Source organism: Kogia breviceps, chromosome 3 (assembly GCF_026419965.1).
Source record: "Kogia breviceps isolate mKogBre1 chromosome 3, mKogBre1 haplotype 1, whole genome shotgun sequence".
NCBI lineage: Eukaryota > Metazoa > Chordata > Mammalia > Artiodactyla > Physeteridae > Kogia > Kogia breviceps.
In genome coordinates this window covers 3,408,721-3,432,261 of record NC_081312.1, presented here as the reverse complement: position 1 = coordinate 3,432,261, position 23,541 = coordinate 3,408,721, and the positions used below count along the sequence as shown (strand labels likewise).

At 46.1% G+C, this 23,541-nt stretch overlaps 1 protein-coding gene across 14 annotated transcripts in view; it reads left to right on the top strand.

Moving 5' to 3' along the window:
* Window positions 1-23,541, top strand: part of PPP2R5C (protein phosphatase 2 regulatory subunit B'gamma) — a 140,730-nt gene that overhangs the window by 87,392 nt on the left and 29,797 nt on the right. For all 14 annotated transcript variants that reach the window (XM_059058241.2, XM_067027731.1, XM_067027734.1 and 11 more), the window contains 6 exons: window positions 13,902-14,012; window positions 15,042-15,134; window positions 15,223-15,353; window positions 19,830-19,889; window positions 21,918-22,026; window positions 23,446-23,499. In XM_059058241.2, the coding sequence (XP_058914224.1) occupies window positions 13,902-14,012; window positions 15,042-15,134; window positions 15,223-15,353; window positions 19,830-19,889; window positions 21,918-22,026; window positions 23,446-23,499 (558 nt within the window). The remainder of the gene's footprint in view (window positions 1-13,901; window positions 14,013-15,041; window positions 15,135-15,222; window positions 15,354-19,829; window positions 19,890-21,917; window positions 22,027-23,445; window positions 23,500-23,541) is intronic.

Genomic DNA, 23,541 nt, shown 5'->3' with positions numbered 1-23,541 from the left:
GAGTTTAAAGGTGTCCTAAGACCAAAAAGTGTGAGAACCACTCTTCTCGAAGAGTACTGCGCCAAGGCCGCAGCATCAGCGCCACCTGGGAGCGGGTCAGAAATGGCGTTTCCTGGGTCACAGCGCTTTGTTTCCACGTGTTCTCCAGGTCATTCTGAATGGCCTCCCTGCCTTGCCCCCTAAGGTTAAGCCCTCACATGCTACCTGTGACAACTCTTAACTCCCCCTGGGCTGTCAGTTCCCAGAGAGAAAGGTTTGGGATGTCAGAGGCTCAGTAATGCTCACTAGATAGAGTCTTCTGCCTGGACGAGGGCACTAAGACTAGTCTTAGTCACAGGTGAAACCACCTGCAGGTCAGAAAAGGAATCGGTTAGATCAATGGTTGAATGAAGTGGATGGCTCAAAAGTGCTTCACATCAAGATGGACCTCTCTAGAATTACCCACATCTTTGGTGCTGGATTACTCTGTAGAAGTCAGTGAATAAGATGCGGGATGCGGGGCTTCCCTGGTGGTGCGGTGGTTAAGAGTCCGCCTGACAATGCAGGGGACACGTGTTCGAGCCCTGGTCCAGGAAGATCCCACATGCCGCGGAGCAGCTAAGCCCGTGCGCCACAACTACTGAGCCTGTGCTCTAGAGCCCGTGAGCCACAGCTACTGGAGCCTACGTGCCACAACTACTGAAGCGCACGCGCCTAGAGCCTGTGCTCCGCAACAAGAGAAACCACTGCAATGAGAAGCCCACGCACTGCAACAAAGGGTAGCCCCTGGTCGCCGCAACTAGAGGAAGCCCGCGTGCAGCAATGAAGACCCAATGCAGCCAAAAATTAATTAATTAATCAATTTTTTTTAAAAAAAAGATGCAGGGCGTGCCCTTACACAGTCTACCCTTACCTGTCCAGGAGACTGTGTTCTAGAGGAATAGAGAGCAAACTGTTAATAGTAGCTGCCTTTGGATAGTGTGATTATGTGGATTTTTCCCTTTTATGAGTATATTTTTATAATTTTAAAAAATTTTCATAATGATCATGTATCACATTTGCCATTATCAAAAATCAATAAATGCATTTTTCTTTAAAAACAACAACAACAACAACAACCTTGTTGTGTATAGTGTGATAGCAGTACTGTCCTTGTCAGGACTCATGTTGGATTTCCAGGGAAAATGAGTTCATCACAGTATCTTAATCCGTACTGCTTGTAAATGACTAGATAGTACCTTACAAGTTTTCTTTCATGCTTAGGGTTCAAGTCAACATTTTCTGTTAAGGTCAGAGGAGTTTTTCTTGAGTCCTTGTGGGAGGTTTCACCCCCAGGTCCTCAGGATGATTGTCTCGTGTTTCATTCAAGGATTGATGTTGGACAGTCTCTCCTTCTACTGGTTTTATATCTGATATTTACAGTGTGTTCTGGAAAGTATTACTTGTTGTAAGGGTGAAGATAGTTTGGAAATGAGAGAGGAAAGGATGTTTTGAATTAAAGGAGGTAGTATATTAACCAGTGGAGCTTCAAATAGTCTACGGATTTCTTTCAGGTAATGATTTAAATCACGCGTTCCTCTTTTTGCTTAGTTGTTTTTGTTTTGCCAAAGTCACAGTAACACGGGGTAAAGAAGCACTGCCATCATCGATGAGCTAAGGGGAGATTACGGCATAAAGTGCTTTTTGAAATCCAGCGAATGATTTTTCTACTTCAAATACCCAGTGAGCCATTTCTTGGAGATTTGCTCTTCTTTTGAGAGAATCACCCTTTGTTTTGTTTGATGTTTTTATTAAATGTGTGCTTATTTTAAATAAGTGAAATAAATACAGAACGATAGAGGAAAAAAAGTTAATCTTTTTCTGTACTCCACCCCTCGCCAATTCTACCTAAACCCACCCCCACCTCCAACCGCAACCAACTTAACTTATATGTACTTTTTTTTTCCAAAAGGCTACTAAGCGATCTTCCCTGGTGGTCCAGTGGTTAAGACTCCACACTCCCAATGCAGGGGGCTCACAGGTTCAATCTCTGGTTGGGGAACTGAGATCCCATATGCTACACGGTGTGGCCTAAAAAAAAAAAAAAGGCTACTAAGAAACTTTGGGGGATGATGGGTATATTTATCATCTTGATGGTATAATGGTTTCACAGATGTACGTAAATGTCAAATGTATCGAGTTGTACACTTTACATACAGTAAGGTTATACCTCACTAAACCTGGGGTTTTTGAAACTCCTAAATTGATAGGTATTTCTTTTGGTCTAGGGGCACAGTGAAGAAATTACTAAGACATTAAGGGCATTGTGAATCAAGAAGGTTTGAGAACTTAGAGCCTAGTAAATATTTACTATCTTTCTGTAACGTTTTAAGTTAATTTTAAGTTTACATTCGGCAAGATTACGTTTTTAGTGAAGAGTTCTCTTGAGATTTGATAAATACGTGTAGTCATGTAACCACCGCCGCCACAGTCAAGATACAAAACAGTTTTATTACTCTCCAAAAAAGTTCTTCATGCTACTCCTTTGAAGCCAGACCTTCCCCTTATCCATGGTCTCTGGCTACCACTCATCTGTCCTCTAGCTGTCATTTTGCCTCTTCCAGAATGTCATATAAATGGACTCAGAGAGTATGTAGCCTTTTGAGCCTAGGCTTCTTTAACTTAGCATAATCTGTTTGGTATTCATCCATGTTGTTGATGTATTAGTGGTTTGTTCCTTTTTCTCAGTAGTATCTCATTATATAGAGGTATCATGATTTGTCCACTCCCCAGTTGAGGAATATTTGGATTGTTTCCAGTTTTTAGCAATAACGCTGCTATAAATATTCACGTACAAGTTTTGGACATAGGTGTTTTTGTTTTTTTTTTTAACTTGGGTGAGCACATAGGCATGGGATTGCTGGGTCATATGATTAAGTATTCATTTAACTTACTAAGAAACTGCCAAACTGTTTTCCAAAGTAGATGTGCCATTTTTTTGCACTCCCGCCAGCCACGTGCGATAGTTCTGGTTGCTCCAATCCTTGTCAACATTTGGTGTCTTCAGTCCTTTTATCTCATTTTGACTTTAACTTGCATTTCCTTGATGATTAATGATGCTGAGCATTTTTTCCTGTGCTCGTTTGTGTATCTTCCTTGGGGAAGTGTCTGTTCAGATCATTGGCCTGTTTTTCAATTGGGTTGTTTTCTTATTGAGTTTGAGACTTGCTTACTTATTCTGGATACAGATGCTTTGACAGATAAGTGATTTGCAAATATTTTATTTCAGTTTGTGCCTTGTCTTTTTATTTTAACAGTGTCTTTTACAGAGTTTTTCATTTAGATGAAGTCTAATTTTTGATTTGTTTCCTTCATGGGTAGTGCTTTTGGTGTCATATATAAGAAGTCTTTGCCTAACCCAAACTCAAAAAAATTTTCTCCTCAAGATTTTCTAGTTTACATTTAAATCTATGATCCATTTTGTCAGTTTCATTTCTTGGCCTATGGATGTCCAAGTGTTTGTTGAAAACCATTTGTTGAAAAGACTAACCATACTCCATTGAATTGCCTTTCCACCTTAATCAAAACTTAATTCACCATATTCGTGAGTCTATTTCTGGACTCTGTATTCTGTTCCATTGATCTAGGGATCCTCTTGCTTATGCCATACCATCTTTATTATTGTCACTTTATAGTAAATGTTGAGATCAAGTAATATGAATGTTCCAACCTTTTTATTCTTTTTCAAATTGTTAGGCTTTTCTAGTTATTTTATCTTTCCAAATAAATTTAAGAATCAGCTTGTCATTATCTACAAAATATTCTTCAGGGGTTTTAATTGGAATTGTATTGAGTATGTACGTTTGGAGAGAATTGCTATCTTAACAATATTGAACCTTTCAATCCGTGAACACAGTCTATATCTCCATTTTGATCATCTTTGTTTATAGTTTTCAGCATGTAGATACCCTATGTATTTTTTTAGACTCATAAATAAGTATTTTATTTTGGGGTGCTATTGTAATTGGGTTTTTTAATTTTCTATCTCTGATTGTTTCTTGCAGTTGTATAAGGTGCTTCATATTATTCAGTGCATAAATATTAGTATTATTAGTTGAATTGACTCCTTTATAACTATAAAATGATCCTGTTATCATCAGTAATATTATTTTCTCCAAAACTTACTTTGTATGATATTAATATAGCCACTCCAGCTCTCTTGACTAATGTTAATGTGTATATTTTTCCTTCCTTTTATTTTTGACCAATTCATATCTTTGTATTTAAAGTGGGCTTATTGTAGACAGCATATAGTTGAGTCTTGCTCCTTTATTCAATCAAACAATCTCTGCCTTTTGGTTGAGGTACTCAAACCATTAACTTGCGTTGTAAGTATTGATGTTGTTGGGTTTAAATCTACCATCTTGCTGCATTTTTTCTCTGCTTATCCCATCTGTTTTTTGTTCCCTTTTCCTCTTTTTCTGTTTTCTTTTGGATCAGTTGAATACTTTTATGATTACAGTTTCTCTTGTTGGCTTTTTAACTATCACTCTTTATTGTTTGATCTCAATTATTTAGCTTTTCTAGAATGCATCCTTAACTTGTCACAGTCAGCCTTCAAGTGACAATACACCATGTAAATATCAGTTTACAGCAGTGCACTTCTATTTCTTCTCCACGAGTCTTCCTGCTATTGTCATTTTACTTCTTCGTATGTTATAAACCCCACCATGTATTATTTTTAGAAAATAGTTCTGTTTTAAAGAGATTTAAATAATTTTTTAAACTCTTTTATACTTAACCAGATAGTTATCATTTTCACTGTTCTTCATTCTGGTATCCATCTGATATCAGTTTCCTTCTGCTTGAAGGACTTTCTTTAATTTCTCTTGTAGCACATATCTACCAGTGATTAATTCTTTTAGCATTTGTTCATCTGAAAAAGTCTTTCTTTTGCCTTTGATTTTTTTTTTAACAGATCTTTATTGGAGTATAATTGCTTCACAATACTGTGTTAGTTTTTCTTGCACAACAAAGCAAATCAGCCATATGCATACGTATGTCCCCATATCCCCTCCCTCTTGCGTCTCCCTCCCACCCTTCCTACCCCACCCCTCTAGGTCATCGCAAAGCACTGAGCCGATCTCCCTGTGTTATGCAGCTGCTTCCCACCAGTCAACTATTTTACATTCGGTAGTGTATGTATGTCGAAGCTACTCTGACTTTGCCCCACCTTTGCTCTCCCATCCCATGTCCTCAAGTCCATTCTCTCTGTCTACCTCTTTATTCCTGCCCTGCAACTAGGTTCATCAGTACCTTTTTTTTTTTTTTTTTAGTTTCCATATGTATGCATTAGCATACGGTATTTGTTGTTCTCTTTATGACTTACTTCACTCTGTGTGACAGACTCTAGGTCCATCCACCTCACTACAAATAACTCAATTTCGTTTCTCTTTATGGCTGAGTAATATTCCATTGTATATATGTGCTCATCTTTATCTATTCATCCGTCGATGGATTGCCTTTGACTTTGAAAGATATGCAGGCATACCTCATTTTATTATGCTTCACTTTATTGCACTTCGCACATATTGTGTTTTTCACCGATTGAAGGTTTGTGGCAACCCTGCATCAAGCCAGTCTATTGGCACTGTTTTTCCAAAATCATTCGCTCACTTCCTGTCTCTGCGTCACATTTTGGTAATTCTCAAAATATTTCAAACCCTCCAACAGCAAAAAGATTGACTCTCTGAAGGCTCAGATAATGGTTAGCATTTTTTAGCAATAAAGTATTTTTTTAACTAGGATATGCACTTTTTTTTTTGGACATAATGCTACTGCACACTTAATAGACTACAGTATAGTTTAAATATAACTTTTATAAGTACTGGGAAATCAAAAACTTTGTGTGACTAGCTTTTTTCTGACATTCACTTTATTGCAGTGGTCTGGAGCTGAACCCACAATACCTCTGGTGGGTATAGAACAACAGGTCAAAGTTTAATCCTTTAAAAATTTTGCTCCACTGTCTTCTTGCTTGCATTGTTTCTGATAAGAAACCTGCTGCCATTCCTATCTCTGTTCCTCTGGACATAATGTATCTTTTTCTCTTCTGGCTACTTTTTAAGATTTTCTTGCTGTTGTTCTTTTTAAGCAAGCAACTTGATTATGATGTGCCTTGGTATAGTTTCCTTCTTTTTCTTGTCTTTGGAGTTCGTTTATAGTTTTTATGAAATTTAGGAAAAGTATTTGGCCCTTATCTCTTCAAATATTTTTTTCTGTCTCCTACACCTTGTCCTTTAGAGGCTCCAGTGAAATGTGTGTTAGGCCTCATAGAGTTGTTCCACAGCTGACTTACGCTCTTTTTCTCTAAAGTCTTTTTTTTCTTTGTGTGTTTCATTTGGTGATTCCCTTTGCTGTCTTCAAGTTCAGTAACCTTTTCTGCAATGTCTCAGCTTTTGTTAATTTCCCTCCGTAAATTTTTCATCTCACATTGTAGTCTTCATCTCATGTAGTTCATGTCTTTTCAATATCTTCATGTCTCCACCTAACTTTTTGAACACATAGAATACTATTTTAGCCTTATCTGTTAATTCTACCATTGTGTCAATTCCAGGTCAGTTCAGTTGATTGGTTTTCCTTCTTGTTATAAATGATATTTTTCATGCTGCTTTGTGTGTCTGGTCATTTTTTATTGGATGTCTGACTATGGATTTTGCCTTGATGAGTACTGCATACTTATATATTTCTATTAATATCTGGAGATTTGTTTGGGATGCAGTTACTTGCAAACAGTTTGATCCTTTTGGTTCTTGCTTTTAAGATGTGTTGGGAAGGACTATAGTCATAATCACTCTATGGCTAATTATCCCCCACTGCTGAGACAAGACCCTTCTGATTATGAGCCCAGTCCTCTGTGAATTAACGGATTTTTCCAGCCTGGTTGATGGGAACAGGAACTGCTCCAGCCCTGGGTGAATACTGGGTCTCTCTGGTCTTTTCAGGTGGTTCTTTTTGCAGCCTCCAGTAGTTTTCTCACCCCAGTGGGCTGATCAGTCCTCTTCTGAATAATTCAGGAGGACCTCTGCAATCTCTGGAGTTCTCTCTGTGCAGCTCTCTTCTCTCTGGGACTTTGCCTTGCAGATTCTAACCACCTAGGTCTGCTGGACTTCACCCAGGTTCTTTCTCCCTGTGCTGCAACCTGGAAATTCTGTCAAAGGAGAAAGCGAGGCATTTGTTTCCCATCTCTCAGAAATCTCTCTCTGTCTTGCACTGTCTGAAATCCATGTCTTGCAAACCAGAATTCCATGTGTTTTTCCTTGGGTTTTTTTGGTTGTTTCAGGAAGTAGGGCAAATCCCATTCCTGTTACTCTGTCTTGTCCAGAAGTATAAGTCTCTGCTTCATTTATAATAGGTACTCAGTCAGTACTTAATCCCATTCACACAGGTGATCCAACAACGATTCTAAAAAACACACTCACCGAAGGTTATTTGCATAATTTATAATTTTGTCACTGTATGCATCTAGTCAGTGGGGGTGGCACACAGCAAGAAAACAGTTGAGTCTACATATATGACTAGGAAATAAGTACTTTAACTCTGAGGCTTCCCTTCCCTTTTCAGTTCATTTCTATCATGTAGAATGCAGAATGTGTAGTTTTTTGTTTTGTTTTTTAAATTTTATTTTATTTTTTATATTTATTTACTTGGCTGTGCCGGGTCTTAGTTGCAGCATGTGGTATCTTTTAGTTGCAGCATGCAGGACCTAATTCCCTGACCAGGGATCTAACCCCGGCTCCCTGCATTGGGAGCGCAGAGTCTTAACCACTGGACCACCAGGGAAGAACGTTGATGGTAAAATCTAGTTGGTGGCTATATCGTTAGTCACTATAAAATTCAACTGTTTTGTATTGAGGTTTTTCATAACAAGATATTAGGGAATACATCATTCAGAAGCCTTATGTAAAACTCACCTTTGGATCAGAGTAAATAACTTAAGAAAAACTTGCAGTTCCAATGTTGTGTTTAAATAACACCAATTGAATTATAGGTATTACAGATGAGTGGTTATCTTTTGTAGGTAAATTTTCTATTCTTAAACTCAAAAATAAAAAGTAAAGAATAAACTCCTATGCATAATTATAAATGACTAGCATATTTTCATTTGAAGAAGATGCTGTTATACACTCAGTTGTGAAATGGTCATAAAATTTAAAAGTCCACTGTTTGAAAACTTGAGAGTAAATTTCCTTTATTAAGTATTCTACAAAGATTTGTAGGTATTTATTTCTATATCTTTAACTTTGATTGAGAGCATATTTGAGTGATTGTAAAAATAGCAAGCTGTTCAAAGTAAGAGTTTAGCTTGTAGTTCTTTTCTTCAGGCATCTACCTGGAGGTAAAGCTGCGTAGAGGAAGTGGCGCTGTGGATGCGCGTGGAGGAGACCCAGCCTCACTCACCTCTCGTGCGAGTGCTCGCTCTGTGCCAGGCGGTACCGCGGGCCTTGGGAGGTGGTGCCAGGAGGGAAGACATTAGGCCAAGAATTAGCCGACCATCCGGTTATATTTGAGACAAAGATCACAAAGAAAGGGGCAGGATGATAGAAGAGCTTGAAGGCAGGGACCCAGTTGGGCCTGGGGTCAGGGGAGGCTCCCCTGATGAAATTACACTGCAGCTGAGAGCTAAGGTTTAATCGGGAAGATTTCGGTTAATTACTTGGTGTTGCAGTTAATAAGGTGACTGCTGGGTGCTTTCCCCAAAGGATCCACTTGCTCTCAGCAGGTCTTTGAGGATCTACTAGTTGCCGGGCGCTACGGCAGGTGACGGAGGGTCGTCCAGCACACATTCCCCAGGATGATGCCTGAATTCTGCTGTGAAACCAGATTGAACTAATTCTACGAGTGAGGAAAGGGGCAGTTCTTCCCTTTAAGATTGCTACTAGGATCTTTACCATCCACCTAAAAAACGAGTTAGAGTTATATGTAAGATTGCTTTTAAAGTGTAAATTGCTTTGCGGAGAAGTTACGTCTTTGTGATACAATGTCACCTCACACTGGAGAAGGGAAGGGTCCTCACACTCGTTCGGGTATCCTTCAGTTCTTCTCTTAGGGTTTTCATGCTCTCATTGAAGCCTCGTAACTGGGTTGTGAGTTCCTAGGCCCTTGGTCATTTTTGTGGCCAGTACCTGGCGTCCTCCTATCAGTTATGTTTCCTCGTTGCCTGTTGTCGGTGGAGAAGATGTTGCTGTTAGGTTTGGGTTTTGGGTTTTTGTATGCGTGGCCCAGCTGTGATGGTCTGACTCTTGTTTCTGTTGGTTTTTCCAGTTATATATCATTTGCAAGCAAATGACAGCTTTCTATTTAAAATATAATGTGGAAGGGCTCCCTACCTCCCCACCTCCGAAATGTATCTCTTAGCAATATGACCCTCAGAACCTGGCATTCCTGTTACAGGAGGAAGAGCTGTAATTTGCCCTTTGGTGGACTCACCTTTATAAACCCTATCACATGAATAAAACAAAATCAGTAGCATAGTAGAAAACCCTTGGGGTGTCCCTGGTGGGGCCGTGGTTAAGAATCTGCCTGCCAGTGCAGGGGGCACAGGTTCGATCCCTGGTCCAGGAAGATCCCACATGCCGCGGAGCAGCTAAGCCCGTGCACCACAACTGCTGAACCTGCACTCTAGAGCCCACGAGCCGCAACTACTGAGCCCGCATGTTGCAACTACTGAAGCCTGTGCGCCTAGAGCCCGTGTTCTGCAACAAGAGAAGCCACCGCAATGAGAAGCCCGCTCACCACAGTGAAGAGGAGACCCCGTTCGCTGCAACTAGAGAAAGCCTGCACGCAGCAACGAAGACCCAGTGCAGCCCCCCCGCAAAAAAAGAGAAAATCTTTTTGGTTTTAAACGGAGAACTGAATAATCAACCTTTCTTTCCTTGTTGTCTCTGAAATTAGATTATCAGCGTTTCTTTTTGGAGCGTATCTCTTCCTGTCTTAAACCTTTATATGTTCCACTGTACTGCACTTGTGTCACAGCATGAATATTTTATTACTTCACCCACTGGTGATGAATATTACAGGTATAGAAAGGCTGCGTGTTACTGAATTGTGAGAATTTTGCATAAACACTTCTTGAGCCATTTTGGTTTGCATTTATTCAATAAATTTAGCAACTGGGAGAAGAACATCTGCAGGATCATTTAAATACTGAAAGTAGAAATGTCAAGAAAACTGTAAAAGCAGGTGCTTCCTACTACCACGGTCAGTCCACGCCACACTCGGGGGCTGCGTGGGTCACGTGCACACCTGCAAGCGTCGTGACATGTCTGTTTCACACGTGCCCAGTGCAAAGAAAGGATTCACCCTCTTTCAACAGGTGAGAAAACCAAAGCTTGAGCAGGCTTCTCAGTCTCGGGTCCTGGTCTGAGCGAGAAGAGGGCCTGGTGAGGCTGCCCCCTGAGGCCACGCTGCCTCTCTCTGTGCCAGGGCTGATTCTAGCTCTGTGTCCAGGGATCACGGTGCGCTCCGAATCGGTGTGTCTCAGCCGAGAGGTTGTGATGCGTCTGCGTGATCCGCATCAGATCTAAGCCTTCTAGACCTACAGTAGAAACGGATTCCCTCTGGTTTCCATGGCGTGACGCTGACAACGGTCGCCTTCTGTGGCTCTCAGACTAAACTCCACGCACGTACACAGCATGCAGATGTCAACACCACGGCACTCGACTAGTTTGACCCCTGAAGCTGCTGTGCTCAGAAATGTTGGTGGGTTAGTTAGAAGACCATGGACAGCTCAAGGTGGCCTGCTTTCTGCTTTCTGCTCTTTCATCTACATATTAGTTTTTAGTATCTTTAGCCTTTTCTAGAGGTGAGCATTAAATTAATGTGGTAGGAAAAGAGGGTAGAAATTACAGTGTGAGGTTTTTGTTGTTGTGTGAAAGATATAACTTTTGATCCATTAGATTTGGCCAGTCATAAAACTTCCTGGCTCGAGGATGGTCATCCTCGCAGGACATGAAAAGGGGACTTTTGCATTCAAAGCAAGTTGGTCTGTGGCCCCTTGCAGGCCCCTGACTCAGCACCTGGGATTCGGTGAATGTGTAGGTGTTGCGGACGGGCTGTAGCTGACTGAACACTGTGCAGTGGGACTTCAACTTGAGGCTGGAATCATTAGCTTTACTACAACACGTTACTCAGGAATCTCAGCTGACCGCGTGGATCAGTCAGAGTCCTTCCAGAGAAACAGAACCAGTAGGATGGAGACAGACAGAGACAGAAAGAGGGATGGATGGATGGGTAGGTGGACTTTTGAGGAACTGTCTTATTATGCCTTGTGGAGTCAGACGGGGCAAATCTGAACTCCGTGAGGCAGACTCAGATGCTGCCATCCACAGTGGAATTACTTCTTCCTCAGGGAAAGCAGTTTTGCTCTTAGAAGACTTTTCAACTGATTGGTTGAGGCCCACCCACGTTCTCCTTTACTTACAGTCAGCTGATCTAGATGTGACCACAGTTACTAAACGCCATCACAGTGACACTCAGATTGCTGTCTGATTGAATAATGGGTGCTCTAAGCCGTCACACGGGTACGTTTTATTTTCTTCAGCCATCGCCTTTAATCACGATCTGTTGTATCTCCCCTGCCCCTCTGGTTCCAGCTGTCGCACCTACTTTATCGCTTCAATCCCCGACTCAGAACCTCATCTGTCCCCACCTTCCCCTTGGGCAGCCTGGCCGGCGAGGGACCTGAAGCGGGAGAGGAGGGGCCGAGGGCCACAACGCCTGTGCCTGATGTCCTGCAGCAGCCTGGCCTCTGCCCGGGCGGCGGCCCCTCCCAGGGGGCATCTGTGCTCTGGAGAGCATTGGGCTTCCCAAAAGACCCTCCCTGAGGGGCAGCCATCCCCCCTTGTGCCCCAGCCTCCAGCCCCTGCCTGAGCGAGCTGACCCCTGCTCTCTCCCCACTGACCCCCACGGCCCTCACGTGCAGCCTCCAAGGTGGCCCGTGTGTGTGTGCTCCCCTCTAGGTGCCCTGTGCCACGATGTCACAGGCTCCCAGAGAGGCAGCGCGGCGGTGCCCACAGACACCTCTGCCCCCGGGGACGCGGCCTGGATCCACGGTCCCCACCCTGGTCTCTGGGTGACTCTTGGAGCCCCCGATCACTGGCTTTGAGGGAGAGGATTGGGAAGCCCTCCCAGGAGTGCCGCACCCCGCAGAGGCCTTGGGCTCCTTTCTGACCCTGTCCTCTCCACACTCCACGGCCGGGGGGGACAGGGCTGGTTCTGCTGCCCCCATCCCCACCCCGCAGGCCCGGAGGGGTCGGTGGCTGGGCTCCTATTGTCCCCTTCTTCTGTTCTGTGGGCTTTTGGATCGGAGGGCCTGGGGACCAGCGATGGAGGACGCACCCCTTCTACCTGACAACACCCATCCCAGCCTGTGTTCGCCGGTCACTATGGTTTGGGGAGGCCTCTTGCGGGGCCCTGTGCACACACCCCATTCACCGGTTCCAGACCTCCTCTTCTTTTTACTTACGTCAGAGGAGCATTACTCATATTTCTATTAAAAGATTCCTTTCATTCCTTGTTTCTGGCGTTTAGTTACTTGTTCCAGCCATTCTCTGTTGCTCCCGTCCCTGGACTATCTGCGTCTGCTCCTGTCTCACGACGCAGAGAGCAAACATTTGATGCTCGGAGCTTCTAGAGCCCAGGACTTGGGGAGTGTGTGTTTTTCTTCATGGAAAATGGTGTTGCAGGAAGACAGGATAAAACAAAACGGGTGCCATGGAGTTGTAGCTTGGTCTTTACAGAACTGTAATCTGAACAGCCAGGTTTGCTCTGAACTCACTGTAGAGACCCTCGCTGTTGTAGTGGAGTCGGATTCTATCTTGTAGGTTGGGTGTTTTGATTCTGTGCTTCTGGGCTTGGAAGGACGGAGGGCTTTTTTTGATCACTAGAGTCGAGCTCTGTAACTGGCATATGGCGTGTTCAAAGATTCGGTGAGGTAACATATTTAAACTGACTCTGAAAGAAACATAGGTTATAAATTGGTGATAGTGAAAACTAGACTTCTACATTTATATCAGGAACCTGTCAATCTATATTGTGCTTTATTGATATTAACCATCCAGGCAGTAAAATGTACCTGTGCTCCAAAGAATTGTGGATTTTATGTAGAAAACATCTGTTGTAAATAAAACACGCTGATTTTTATGAAATGGAGATTGATTGGAGCCTGGGGTGGGGGAGAGTGGGGAGGGACAGTACAGGGTGGAGAGCAGAGAAGAGGGCCATGAGGCATGCAAGGGAATCGTCCAGACTCCAGAGGGATCTCCTCTTTGTGTGTCCCGCGCAGTCCCTGGGCACACGGACCAGGCTGTCCTGTGACGTGACGACTCCTCCCCTTGCTAACATTGCGGCCCTTTCTCTGGAAGCGATCCTCTAGCCACCCTCCTGGAAGTTACTCTGTCTGGACTGTTGCCGCTCTCGTCACTGTCACTGTCACTGTCACTGCACAGGACTTTGGCAGGGAAGCCGTGTACAACCTCTGAAGCGGCCTCTGCCATTTTCCCACCGTTTTCACTTCTTTGATCTCTGCTGTTTCTTTCGTAGTCTCACCCTTTTCTTACTAGCGCCTTGAACTTTCTCCTTGCTCTGCAGTTACTGGATATAACAAAGGCCTTAGGTGTCATCCCTGCCCATCAGCATCTGTTGGCACTGGTTATCTGAAAGGTCAGGCAGGAACCTTGGTGGCTGGCTGTCCACGGCCACGGGTCTAGCCGTGGCTTTGACCCCGGCTCTCGGGACCCACACCGCTTCTGAATTTTGAGAATAAGCACAAGCCAGATAACCACTGGAAGCAGTTATCATTAGAATTCCTTAAGATTGTTTTAAATGTTCTCTGTAAATATTTTTAATGTCCTGGTTATAATTATAGGATATGTGGATTTTAGTTTGCAGTTAACATGTTTCGAACATTACCACCTTCCTCCAACCCTACGGGAGCAGAATTTGACCCAGAGGAAGATGAGCCAACGTTAGAAGCAGCCTGGCCTCACCTGCAGGTACTGGACTCTGGGGGTGCACCAGAAACAGAAGGGCGGGGGTCAGCATGGGGTCGGGGGGTTCTCCGAAGCAGGAGCCCTGGACCTGGACCTCTCCAGCTGGTCACAGATGGGCCTCTGCACTTCGGTGTCATAGACCCTGCAAACCTGTACATGTGAGAGAAGTATTTTAGCAAAACAGAGAACAATTGGATGGCTTTCTGTTTGTTTGGACACTCGGCAGAAACTATAAAGATACAGAATTGTCCGTGTATTTTCAGTGAAAGTGACCGTGGAATTGAGGTCGGAGGTCTTATGCAAACATTTCCCGGTTTGTGTGCCTGCCCTGCTCCCAGAGGCCCATCTGCTTGACTGATGCCTTTTTTCTAACACGTTTTTAAGGGGAAAGGTTGATTGGGCAGGGCGCATGGCCCCGAGCTAGATCAGGAGGTCAGGGTCGGCTGAAGGAGGGGAGACAGGTCAGGGTTGGCTGAAGGAGGGGAGACGGGGAGGTCAAAAACCTGGGAAGGAGCTCGATGGGGGACAGACAGGAAGGGCCGTATCGGTAGCAGAACGTCCCCTCCCACAGTGTCATGTGTAACCATTCATGAAGGGGGAGGAACGTCCCGGCCCCGGGGTGACTGTGTCTGTGACCTGCTCACCTAGCACTCCTAGCTTCCTGTCCACCTGGCTTTCTGCCAGGAAGGATACTTGGAGGTGACAGGCTGCAAATCCCACCTGGAATTTGGTCACAGCCCGGCTTATGGCTGCTGTGCCCTGTGGTCTCTGAGCGTTGGTGACAACAGCCGTGGAAATCATTTGTTTAAATGCCATTTAAGGATATAGTCTGTGGTTCCTGGCTAATAAATAAAACAGTTACCATCATCAGCTATAATTAAGCCATGTGATTTGACATAAATCCCTTAGATATGTGCCCTTTTTTTTTAAGGCTGATATTTGCAGACAGAGATTCAACTCATGGTGTATTTTTAATCTCCATTTAATAAAATACCATGTTATTTGACTCATTGTGGTTTTTTTTCCTCCTAGCTTGTTTATGAGTTTTTCTTAAGATTTTTAGAGTCTCCAGATTTCCAACCTAATATAGCGAAGAAATATATTGATCAGAAGTTTGTATTGCAGGTAAGGTACAAGTTAGCTGAAACTACAAACGCTCTAATCTACCATTAGAGAGAATACCGCATCACTGAGTGTCTTTTTCTTCTTGAAGCTTTTAGAGCTCTTTGACAGTGAAGATCCTCGCGAGAGAGATTTTCTTAAAACTACCCTTCACCGAATCTATGGAAAATTCTTAGGCTTAAGAGCTTACATCAGAAAACAGATAAATAATATATTTTATAGGTAAGTCAGTGTGGGGGTGACACTTCCCTTTACGCGTGCTGACGCCCCTGTCCACAGCAGTGCCCCACCTCATCGTTTCCTTTGGCAAAGTGGCTGAGGAGCAGGCCTGGCTGTTTCTGAGCAGCTGGCTGGTCGTGTGCAGGCGGGCCCCCGTCGACACCTCCGCCTCTGCGCTGGGCAGGGCCCCCTTCCCTCTGTGCCTGCTTCCCTCCTTCCGCCCGCCCCCCCAGCTCACACCTGCTGTCTGTTCCGGCTTTTACCGGCAGGCCCAGCCCCCCTGAATGTGGTTCCTTCTGGATGTGGATGAATCGATCCACCCAGAGCCAGCGGTTTCCTCGCGCCTGTGTGGTGCTTGGGCCTCCCCGTTGGGTCTCAGTGAAAGAAGGAAGGCGTGAGGCGTGAAGTGGGGAACCTTTGGAGACTCCCGCCGCGCACTGCTGGGAGCGTCGGCGGAGGCAGCGCGGTGTTCAGCGGTCGCAGCCTCCCCAGGCCTGCAGGACCGCAGAGGCCTGGCTCTGTTTTAGTGGGGAGGGCCCCGCCCCAGGGCTCCTGGAGGAATGTTCTGGCAGTCCAGCTCCGTGTTCAGCCTGACCCCGTGACCCCTCACACAGCCTCCCTGTCGCCACCCCTCTGAGTCTCAGGGTCTTAACGCCCCTCCATCCGCCAACTCCCATGCCGACACGCTCCTTGGACGAGCGGGTGTAGGTCCTGGGCGAGCCCTCGGGTGCCCCTCAGGCTCCGGGCTCCTTCTACACCAGGGCCTCGCGGCCTCGCTTGATCCTCCTGGAACGTTCTCACGTTCCCTTCCACCAGCCCTTCTCCTCACCCTCCCAGGCTTCCGGAGACATCCCTGCACCAGGAAGGCCCGCAGCTTGGCGGACGGTCCGGCCTCCTGGGAGGGCAGGCATCGAGCCAGCGCTTATCTCACAGCCCCAGCCCCAGCTTCCCGCCTGGCTCCTGGGGGCTCCAGATAAACGTTGATGGATGAAGCCGTCGGCGTGGTGTTTTCTCTGTCCCTGGAACGCTCGCTGCACGAGCAGCGGACTCCATGAGTCTCTGGGGGACAGCTGACCCCACGTGCCCCTCGCCCCAGGGGGCCGCAGGTAGTGTTGGGTGCTGGCGGTGACGGGCAGCCTGTCCCTGCTGTCCCTTGCCCTGCCCGCCTGCAGTCACAAGGTCCAGCACCCCCCTTACCTTCGCACGTGACGTGGCCGTCAGGTGTCGGAACCTCCAGCTCGCACGTGGCTTCCCTTCAAACTCACTCCAAGCTCCCCACGGCCCGTTTATATGCTGGAGCCCAGGCTGGACACACCGGCTTAGGTGGTGGCATCGTGTTTCCTAAATGTTATATTCCTAGTTTGTATTTCTTGGTGTCGTGTTTCCTTTTTAACAAGATTGTTCCTTGGCCGACGTACTTATCTATCAAAACGTAGCATACACTATTTAATCAACAGGTAGGATTTCAGTTCCAGTCTTTTAGGCTAAAATGGAAGCTCTGCCTGAAGGTTTCTTCCCTGCTCACGTAGGTTCTGTGCAGAATCACCAGTCAGTGCCTGCGTGAAGGAAGTAGAGAATGCCTCATACCTTAAGGAACCTTGACTTAGTAACTGAACTACCTAACTAGGCTGTTGTTCAGAAGTTACAGAGTGCAGCTCGGCTCTCACTGAGCACTCAGTGCTGGAGTGTGTGGTGTCCTCATTTTGTTTTCAGGAGTCTTTTCTGTAAAAACCGTTCTTGATGCGTACGATCAGGAGGAAGCAGGTTCTGTGGATTCCACAACCGGCCTGGGTCTCCACCTTCAGCACCGCCCCCTCCTCATTCCATGTGAGAAAAATTGCAAATGATCTCGAGAGCTATATTCCGCTCATCTGCGTTCCACGTGGTGTAGCTACGGCTGGTTAGACAGTGTTGCAGGCGTGTTTGGTTGACCTTCCTGAAAGTGTTAGTGTGAGGTTCCTACTTACTTCTGTGGGGTCTCACTCCAGTCCGCATCTCACAGGTGAGTTAAACGCAGCTCATGCCTGCTTGGCGAACAGCGGAGCCTGAAGGCTGGGTGGCAGGTGGGGCCCGGGCTTCAGTTTTCTCTGCCGCCACCGAACAAACCCCGCGGCCTGGGCGCTTAAATCAGCTGTTTGCCATCCCTCTCGTTGTGTGACCCGCCCGGGGCTCTGTGAACTGAATGGGTGGCCCTGGGCAGAGTTCTGCAGTGGCTGCCAGAGCTCCTCAGGGCTTGGCCGGGCCTGATGCGGAGCGGCCTCGCCCCTTTGTATCGATCAGAGCCACTCAGGGAATTGAGGACAGCCCAGCTTCGAGGGCGAGTGACTTCCACGTCTGCGTGTGAGACACAGAACATGTCCTCCAGGAGGGAGAGGAATAGACGGCGTCCGTTTTGGAGACTGTCCTTCACAGGCAGGTTCCAGCTCAGTTTTGGGAGAGTCCTAGTTCCTTTTTGCTGAAAGAGGGAGGAACACTGTAGCCTGCTCTGCATGGGCCCTTAGGGCTTCCTTCCTGATTTGCACCCCACTTTCTTGTTACCCTCTGGAAAAGAAAGAAAGGGAACTACACTTACATTCTCTTTCCTGTACCTACTCCAAATCTACAAAATAATCAGGAATGAAGAATTTACCGATGAGAATATAGCAGTGCTGATCTAGGAAAACAAAACGGCTTTGGGCTAAAGGCTGTCCTTATTGAAACGTTAGTACTGCCGGAGACAGATCACAAGTGGTGCCCAGGGCCTCGGCCGCCTCCACATGCCAGAAGCCGGAGCCGAGCACCTGGGCTTCAGGAGCCTCGCCCACCTGCTGCCTGCACAGCCCTCCAGGTGTAAACGAGAGGAAGAGGGACTGAAGTTGGGTGGTTGCACTATTACTTTGTACATCTAAACTGTTCTAAGTATTTCAAATAAAACAGGTGAAGTGAAGGGAGCCTCGGGTGGAGTTTCAGAAACAAACTGAAGCGCCTCCCCGCGTAGCTGCCCAGGGAGGCTGGGGCTCCCATGAGGCCGCCTTTCCATCTCAGGGCAGGGGCAGTGGCGGGGCCAACATGGCTGAGGCTGGCACGGGTGCCCCACGCGCAGCGAAGCCTGTCCCCTGCTGCCCTTGGTCTGACCGGCCGGGCTGCCGGGGGCCCTCACGGGCGCTTTCCTGCCTCGGCTCCGTGCTGTGGCCACATTTGTTTCCCTGTCACTGTGTCTTGCTGCTCAGTGGTTCTGACCCTGGTCCCTGTGGTCTCAACTCCGATCTGTCTAAGCTGGTGTCCAAGCCTCCGTGTGCCTGCCCTGCCCGCCCGTCGCCCACCTTTGTTCTAGCCAAACGGGCTCTCTCCTCGCTCCACACCCCCCCCCTTTGAAAGATCTGTCAAAAACCTGGAGACGTTAGACCCGCTCCTCAGGAGTACATCACACTTTGTGGGTGTTTGACCTGTTCTGGACCTTAAGGTCACTCTTCCGTTTGTTTCAAACAGGGACAATGAAAAATTTTAATCATCACAAACACTTATTTTTGGCCTAGAGCTGGCTCTAAACTAGTAGTTTTTGTCTGATAGGCAGGAACCTTTTTCAGACCCCAGACACCTCTCGCTTCAGGCAGAATTCGCTGTGTGTGTTGGCTTAGCCTGACTCCAGGTGAGCCGGGCTATGGGGCAAGAGCAGGTTGTTTCTGAGGAATCCTTGGAGTGAGAAGATGCTTTCCTGTTTCCTGTCCCTGTTCCCTCTCCCTGGGCCCAGTTTATTCAGCAGTCGTGTTTCAAGCACCGCTCAGATGCCAGGCTCGGCCCTAGCACCAGGGACACAGTAACGATAAGTGCCCGTCCCCGTCCTCAGGCTGACACAGGGTGCAGGAGCTGCCGGGAGCCCCAGGAAGCGTGCACGGGGGCCCCGAGGGAGTGGTTTCTTGGGGCAAGTGAGTCGGGCTACTCAGATGGGGGTTTCAGAGGATGGCACTTGAAGCAGCATAGGGGAAGTGTGAGGTGTCAGTGAGGAGGTAGGGGAGACGACCCCAGTGGTGAGGAAGTAACTTGTACCCTTTGCAGAGACTGTGCTAAACATTGGAGGCTTTAAAATTGAGTAATATGTCAGCTTAGGTTGAAATGCAGCAAAAAATAAAATGGATTAAGGGATGGATAGAGAGCTGTATGTGTGATAAAGCAAATAGCAAGTTGTTCGCTGTCAAATCTGGGTGCTCACTGTAAATATCTTCTCACTTTATGTTTGAGACTTTCAAGATGAAACATTAGGGAGAAATTTGAGCAAGCCCATGCTCTCTGCCCTCCAAGTGTCTGCATGTCCAGGCTTTGAGGAGTCTCTCTGGTAACAATTAGCAGTGCCCCCAGACGGTTTTCACAACTAGATTGGCTTATTGTTGCCTGGCTATGTGGTTTTCTTCCTAAAAGCATTGTTTTCTTATTCAGAGGATTTTAGTCTTTTCCAGCCATTATTTCAGTGTCTAATTCTAAATGACAAATTGCTTTTTCTAGATTTATTTATGAAACAGAGCATCACAATGGCATAGCAGAATTACTGGAAATACTGGGAAGGTAAGTTGTCTCTTTGTTATTGGTAGCAAAAGGCCTTAGATGGAATTTATGCCAAAATGATCCAGTTCATTGCATTCCACAGCCCCCTCCCCAAGGCAAGGCAATTTAAACGCTTCTCTAAAGAAGCCTCACCTAATGGCCGGGGCTGGTGAGCTCTTGGATCAGAACTAAATAAATGACACTAAATGACAAACCTCTCCCATCCCTATGGCTCCATACATAGATTCTGTTTCATGTACCTCAGGAGCATTACTATGGGAACACAGTTTCACTTGTTTCCTCAAGAGCAGCGTTAAAAATAGTTACATTAAGAAGGTTTATATTTGACACTTAGAAGAAGAATAGGTCGTTTATTGTACATTTGGGGTATCGAGTAAATGCTAATGTGTTGCTTTGATTTTATACATTTTTCATATGTATACTTATAAAATAATTAACATTTCAAAATTTCATCGTCTTAATCCAGGTAGAGTTCTTGCTTGCTATCTTTGTTTTTTTTTTTTTTTTTTTTTTTTTTTTTTTTTTTAATCAATGACCTATAGGTTTTCTGTCAGACCTCCTAACTCACTGATGCCCAAACAGAGTTCCTCAGGGTTCCACGGCTGAATAAGCTTGGAAGTGCTTTTCCCCAGCACCTTACTTGGGGATTCAGTGTCTGTTAGCAGCTAAAGGTTTTGAGGAGTCCTGCAGGGAAGAAACTGTACTCGTGGTTCGTCTAGTGATTCCCAGAACTATCTGAACACAGTAAGCTTTTCAAAGGAACACTGTTGTCATCTGAGGGATCTGTGGTCCAGCCCTTCTGAAAACAACTCTCCTCGCTGTTTCAGATATAATGTAAAACAAATGACGGTCCTCGTGGAGAACTCTACACTGACACATCCCCGGGTTTCCCTCTCCCAGCAGAGTGCAGTGAGTGCTTGAGTGGGTGCCCTTACCAGCTGTCCGGCCTTACTCAACCACTCTCGCCTCCCGTTTCCTTACCTATAAAATGGAAAGATATTCATATTCACGTCTGAGGTTGTTGCGAGGCTGGGGTGAACCGAGTAAAGTGTCCGGAGAGCCTGCCACACCGCACGCAAGGGCCTCAGAGGTCCTCTCCTGTCCCCTCATTTGAACGCACACACCATCCTGGAGGCCACTTCAGGCTAACCCTGCCTGCAGCTCCCATGTGCATCAGGCTCATGAAGGAGGGACCAATTTAGAAATCGCTTGAGCTGCTTCTACAGCTCGCAGGGACTTACCTCGTTATAAAGCCAAATAGGGCTTCCCTGGTGGCGCAGTGGTTGAGAATCCGCCTGCCGATGCAGGGGACACGGGTTCGTGCCCCGGCCCGGGAAGATCCCACGTGCCGCGGAGCGGCTGGGCCCGTGAGCCATGGCCGCTGAGCCTGCGCGTCCGGAGCCTGTGCTCCGCAATGGGAGAGGCCACAACAGTGAGAGGCCCGCGTACCACAAAAAAAAAAAAAAAAAAAAAGCCAAATAGATAAAATACTTGATGTTGCAAACAAAAGCTTCAGCTTGGAGGTTAAGAGCAGGGGACCCCCTTTCCTTGCAGAAGGGAACAGCTTTCTTGTTGATTTTGAAACAATGCCAATTTGCACACTCAGACTTTGTTCTGCCAGCACTAGCGTAATGAGGCAGGATTTCTCTGGGACAGTGTGGATTCCTAAGGATGGTGAAGGCCGGAGAAAGGTGCTGGTGTTCCACCCCAGCTACCCTCCGGTGTTCATGGCCCTGCCTGAGGAAGGCGGTTTTGCCCCCAGAGACTCCTGCTCTTCTCAGTAGCTCCCTGTAAACTCAGAATTTTTAAATTGTCCTGTAGTTCCAAGATAAAAATGACTGTGCTTCCCTGAAGGTATTTAATGATCTTTTAATTTCTGCTACTCTCCTCCCTCCTTTTTTCCGCCACACATAGTTTGCTTGCTGGTTTTCATGCTGAAAACAAAAACTGAAAGAAAAACAGAAAGATTATGTTTTTTAATCTGGAATTTGTAAATACTCAAACTTTGGATAAATTCTGTTTTCACAGTATAATTAATGGATTTGCCTTACCACTAAAAGAAGAGCACAAGATTTTCTTATTGAAGGTGTTATTACCTTTGCACAAAGTGAAGTCTCTGAGCGTCTACCACCCTCAGGTAAGGGCTCCTCCCGTGGTGTCGGTGGTCCCCAGGAAGGAGCTTGGACAGCAGTGAACTCAGGATATTGAGCCCCAGCCTCTAATTGGGAGTGTTTTGTCTCTTATATCACAGTGTTGACTTGGGTGTCAGGGTTCTGGTGATGAGTGAAAGGATAAGGGAGTAAAGAGAGATTGCTTTTGAGAAAATCAGAAAAACCTCAGGAAAGGCGAATTTCAAAATTGGTCGTAAACACTGAGAAGGGAGTGGCTCACGCGATGAAGGGGTCAAGGAAGACCTCTCAGGAAGGCTTCCTGTGGTGGGATTGAAACCTAGCACCTCAAAGACAACGCCTCTGTGTCCACGGCCAGTAAAATGGCTTAAGAAAAAGTTGTTTGGGGACTTCCTGGCGGTCCAGTGGTTAGGGCTCCGTGCTTCCACTGCAGGGGGCATGGGTTCGATCCCTGGTCAGGGAATTAAGATCCTGCATCCTGTGCAGCGTGGCCAAAAAAAAAAAAAAAGTATATATTTCAAACAAAAAAAGGAAGAAAGAAAAGGGTATTTAAAAACAACAACAACAACAAACAGGGGATTTTTATAACTTTGTGGTTATACTGAGAACCTGATCCATAAGTGGTTTCTAACTGGTTGGTCAGCTGCGTTTCCCCAGGAAGTCTCCGTTTTCCTTCACTCTTGCTATTCTAAGTTCCGTGCAGACAGAATGTAAGCTACACTGACTGCAGTGCAGAAGGTTCTGGGGAGATGCCCGCCGTCACTGTGGGTGCAGGGCGGGTGGGCCCCACCTCTGGGTCCAAGGACCGGGAACCTGCATTCTGCGGGACCTCCCTCGGGGAGTTTGCCTCATGGCATCAGAAGGTGTATCCTTAGATGATTCTAATGACACTGGCTTCCTGGGAAATCTTTTACTTAGAGTTTTTTCCTCTGATTCCTATTAACTGCTAATATCTTTACATCCAGCCAGTTTGTTATCATGTTAGTTGTTCTGTATTGGAAATTAATAGTTTAGGTGTTTAAGATGGAAACAGATTTTAATTTGCTTTTCCCCAGCAGTTAGATTACTTGTCCATTACAGTTTCCAAAAAGGGCACCAGAAAACTCCCACCAAACCTGGCCTGGCTTGTCGGTGTTGGTCTAAAAGACTGTTTCCTGCTTTATTTTAGCTTTCTGATGTTCCTTTTGCAGTTGATCTGTGTTGCACATTGATCCTGGGGTCCCTCCCTCAGAGCCACCCCCAGAGCCTCCGGCGGGGCCACTGGGCGGAGCCTGTGTCCACCCAGGAGAAGGGCTGTGGGGGACAGTGCGGGCAGGGGACAGCGCTGATCACATCCGGCCCTGTCTCCCCACAGGAAGATGTCTAACGGTGATACAGGATTTCCATGTTAAAATGGAATATTAATACTTTTTCTCCTCTTACTGTAGCTGGCATACTGTGTAGTGCAGTTTTTAGAAAAGGACAGCACCCTCACTGAACCGGTAAGTACACCCTCTCTGGTCAGGGCCTTGTGATATAGTGTG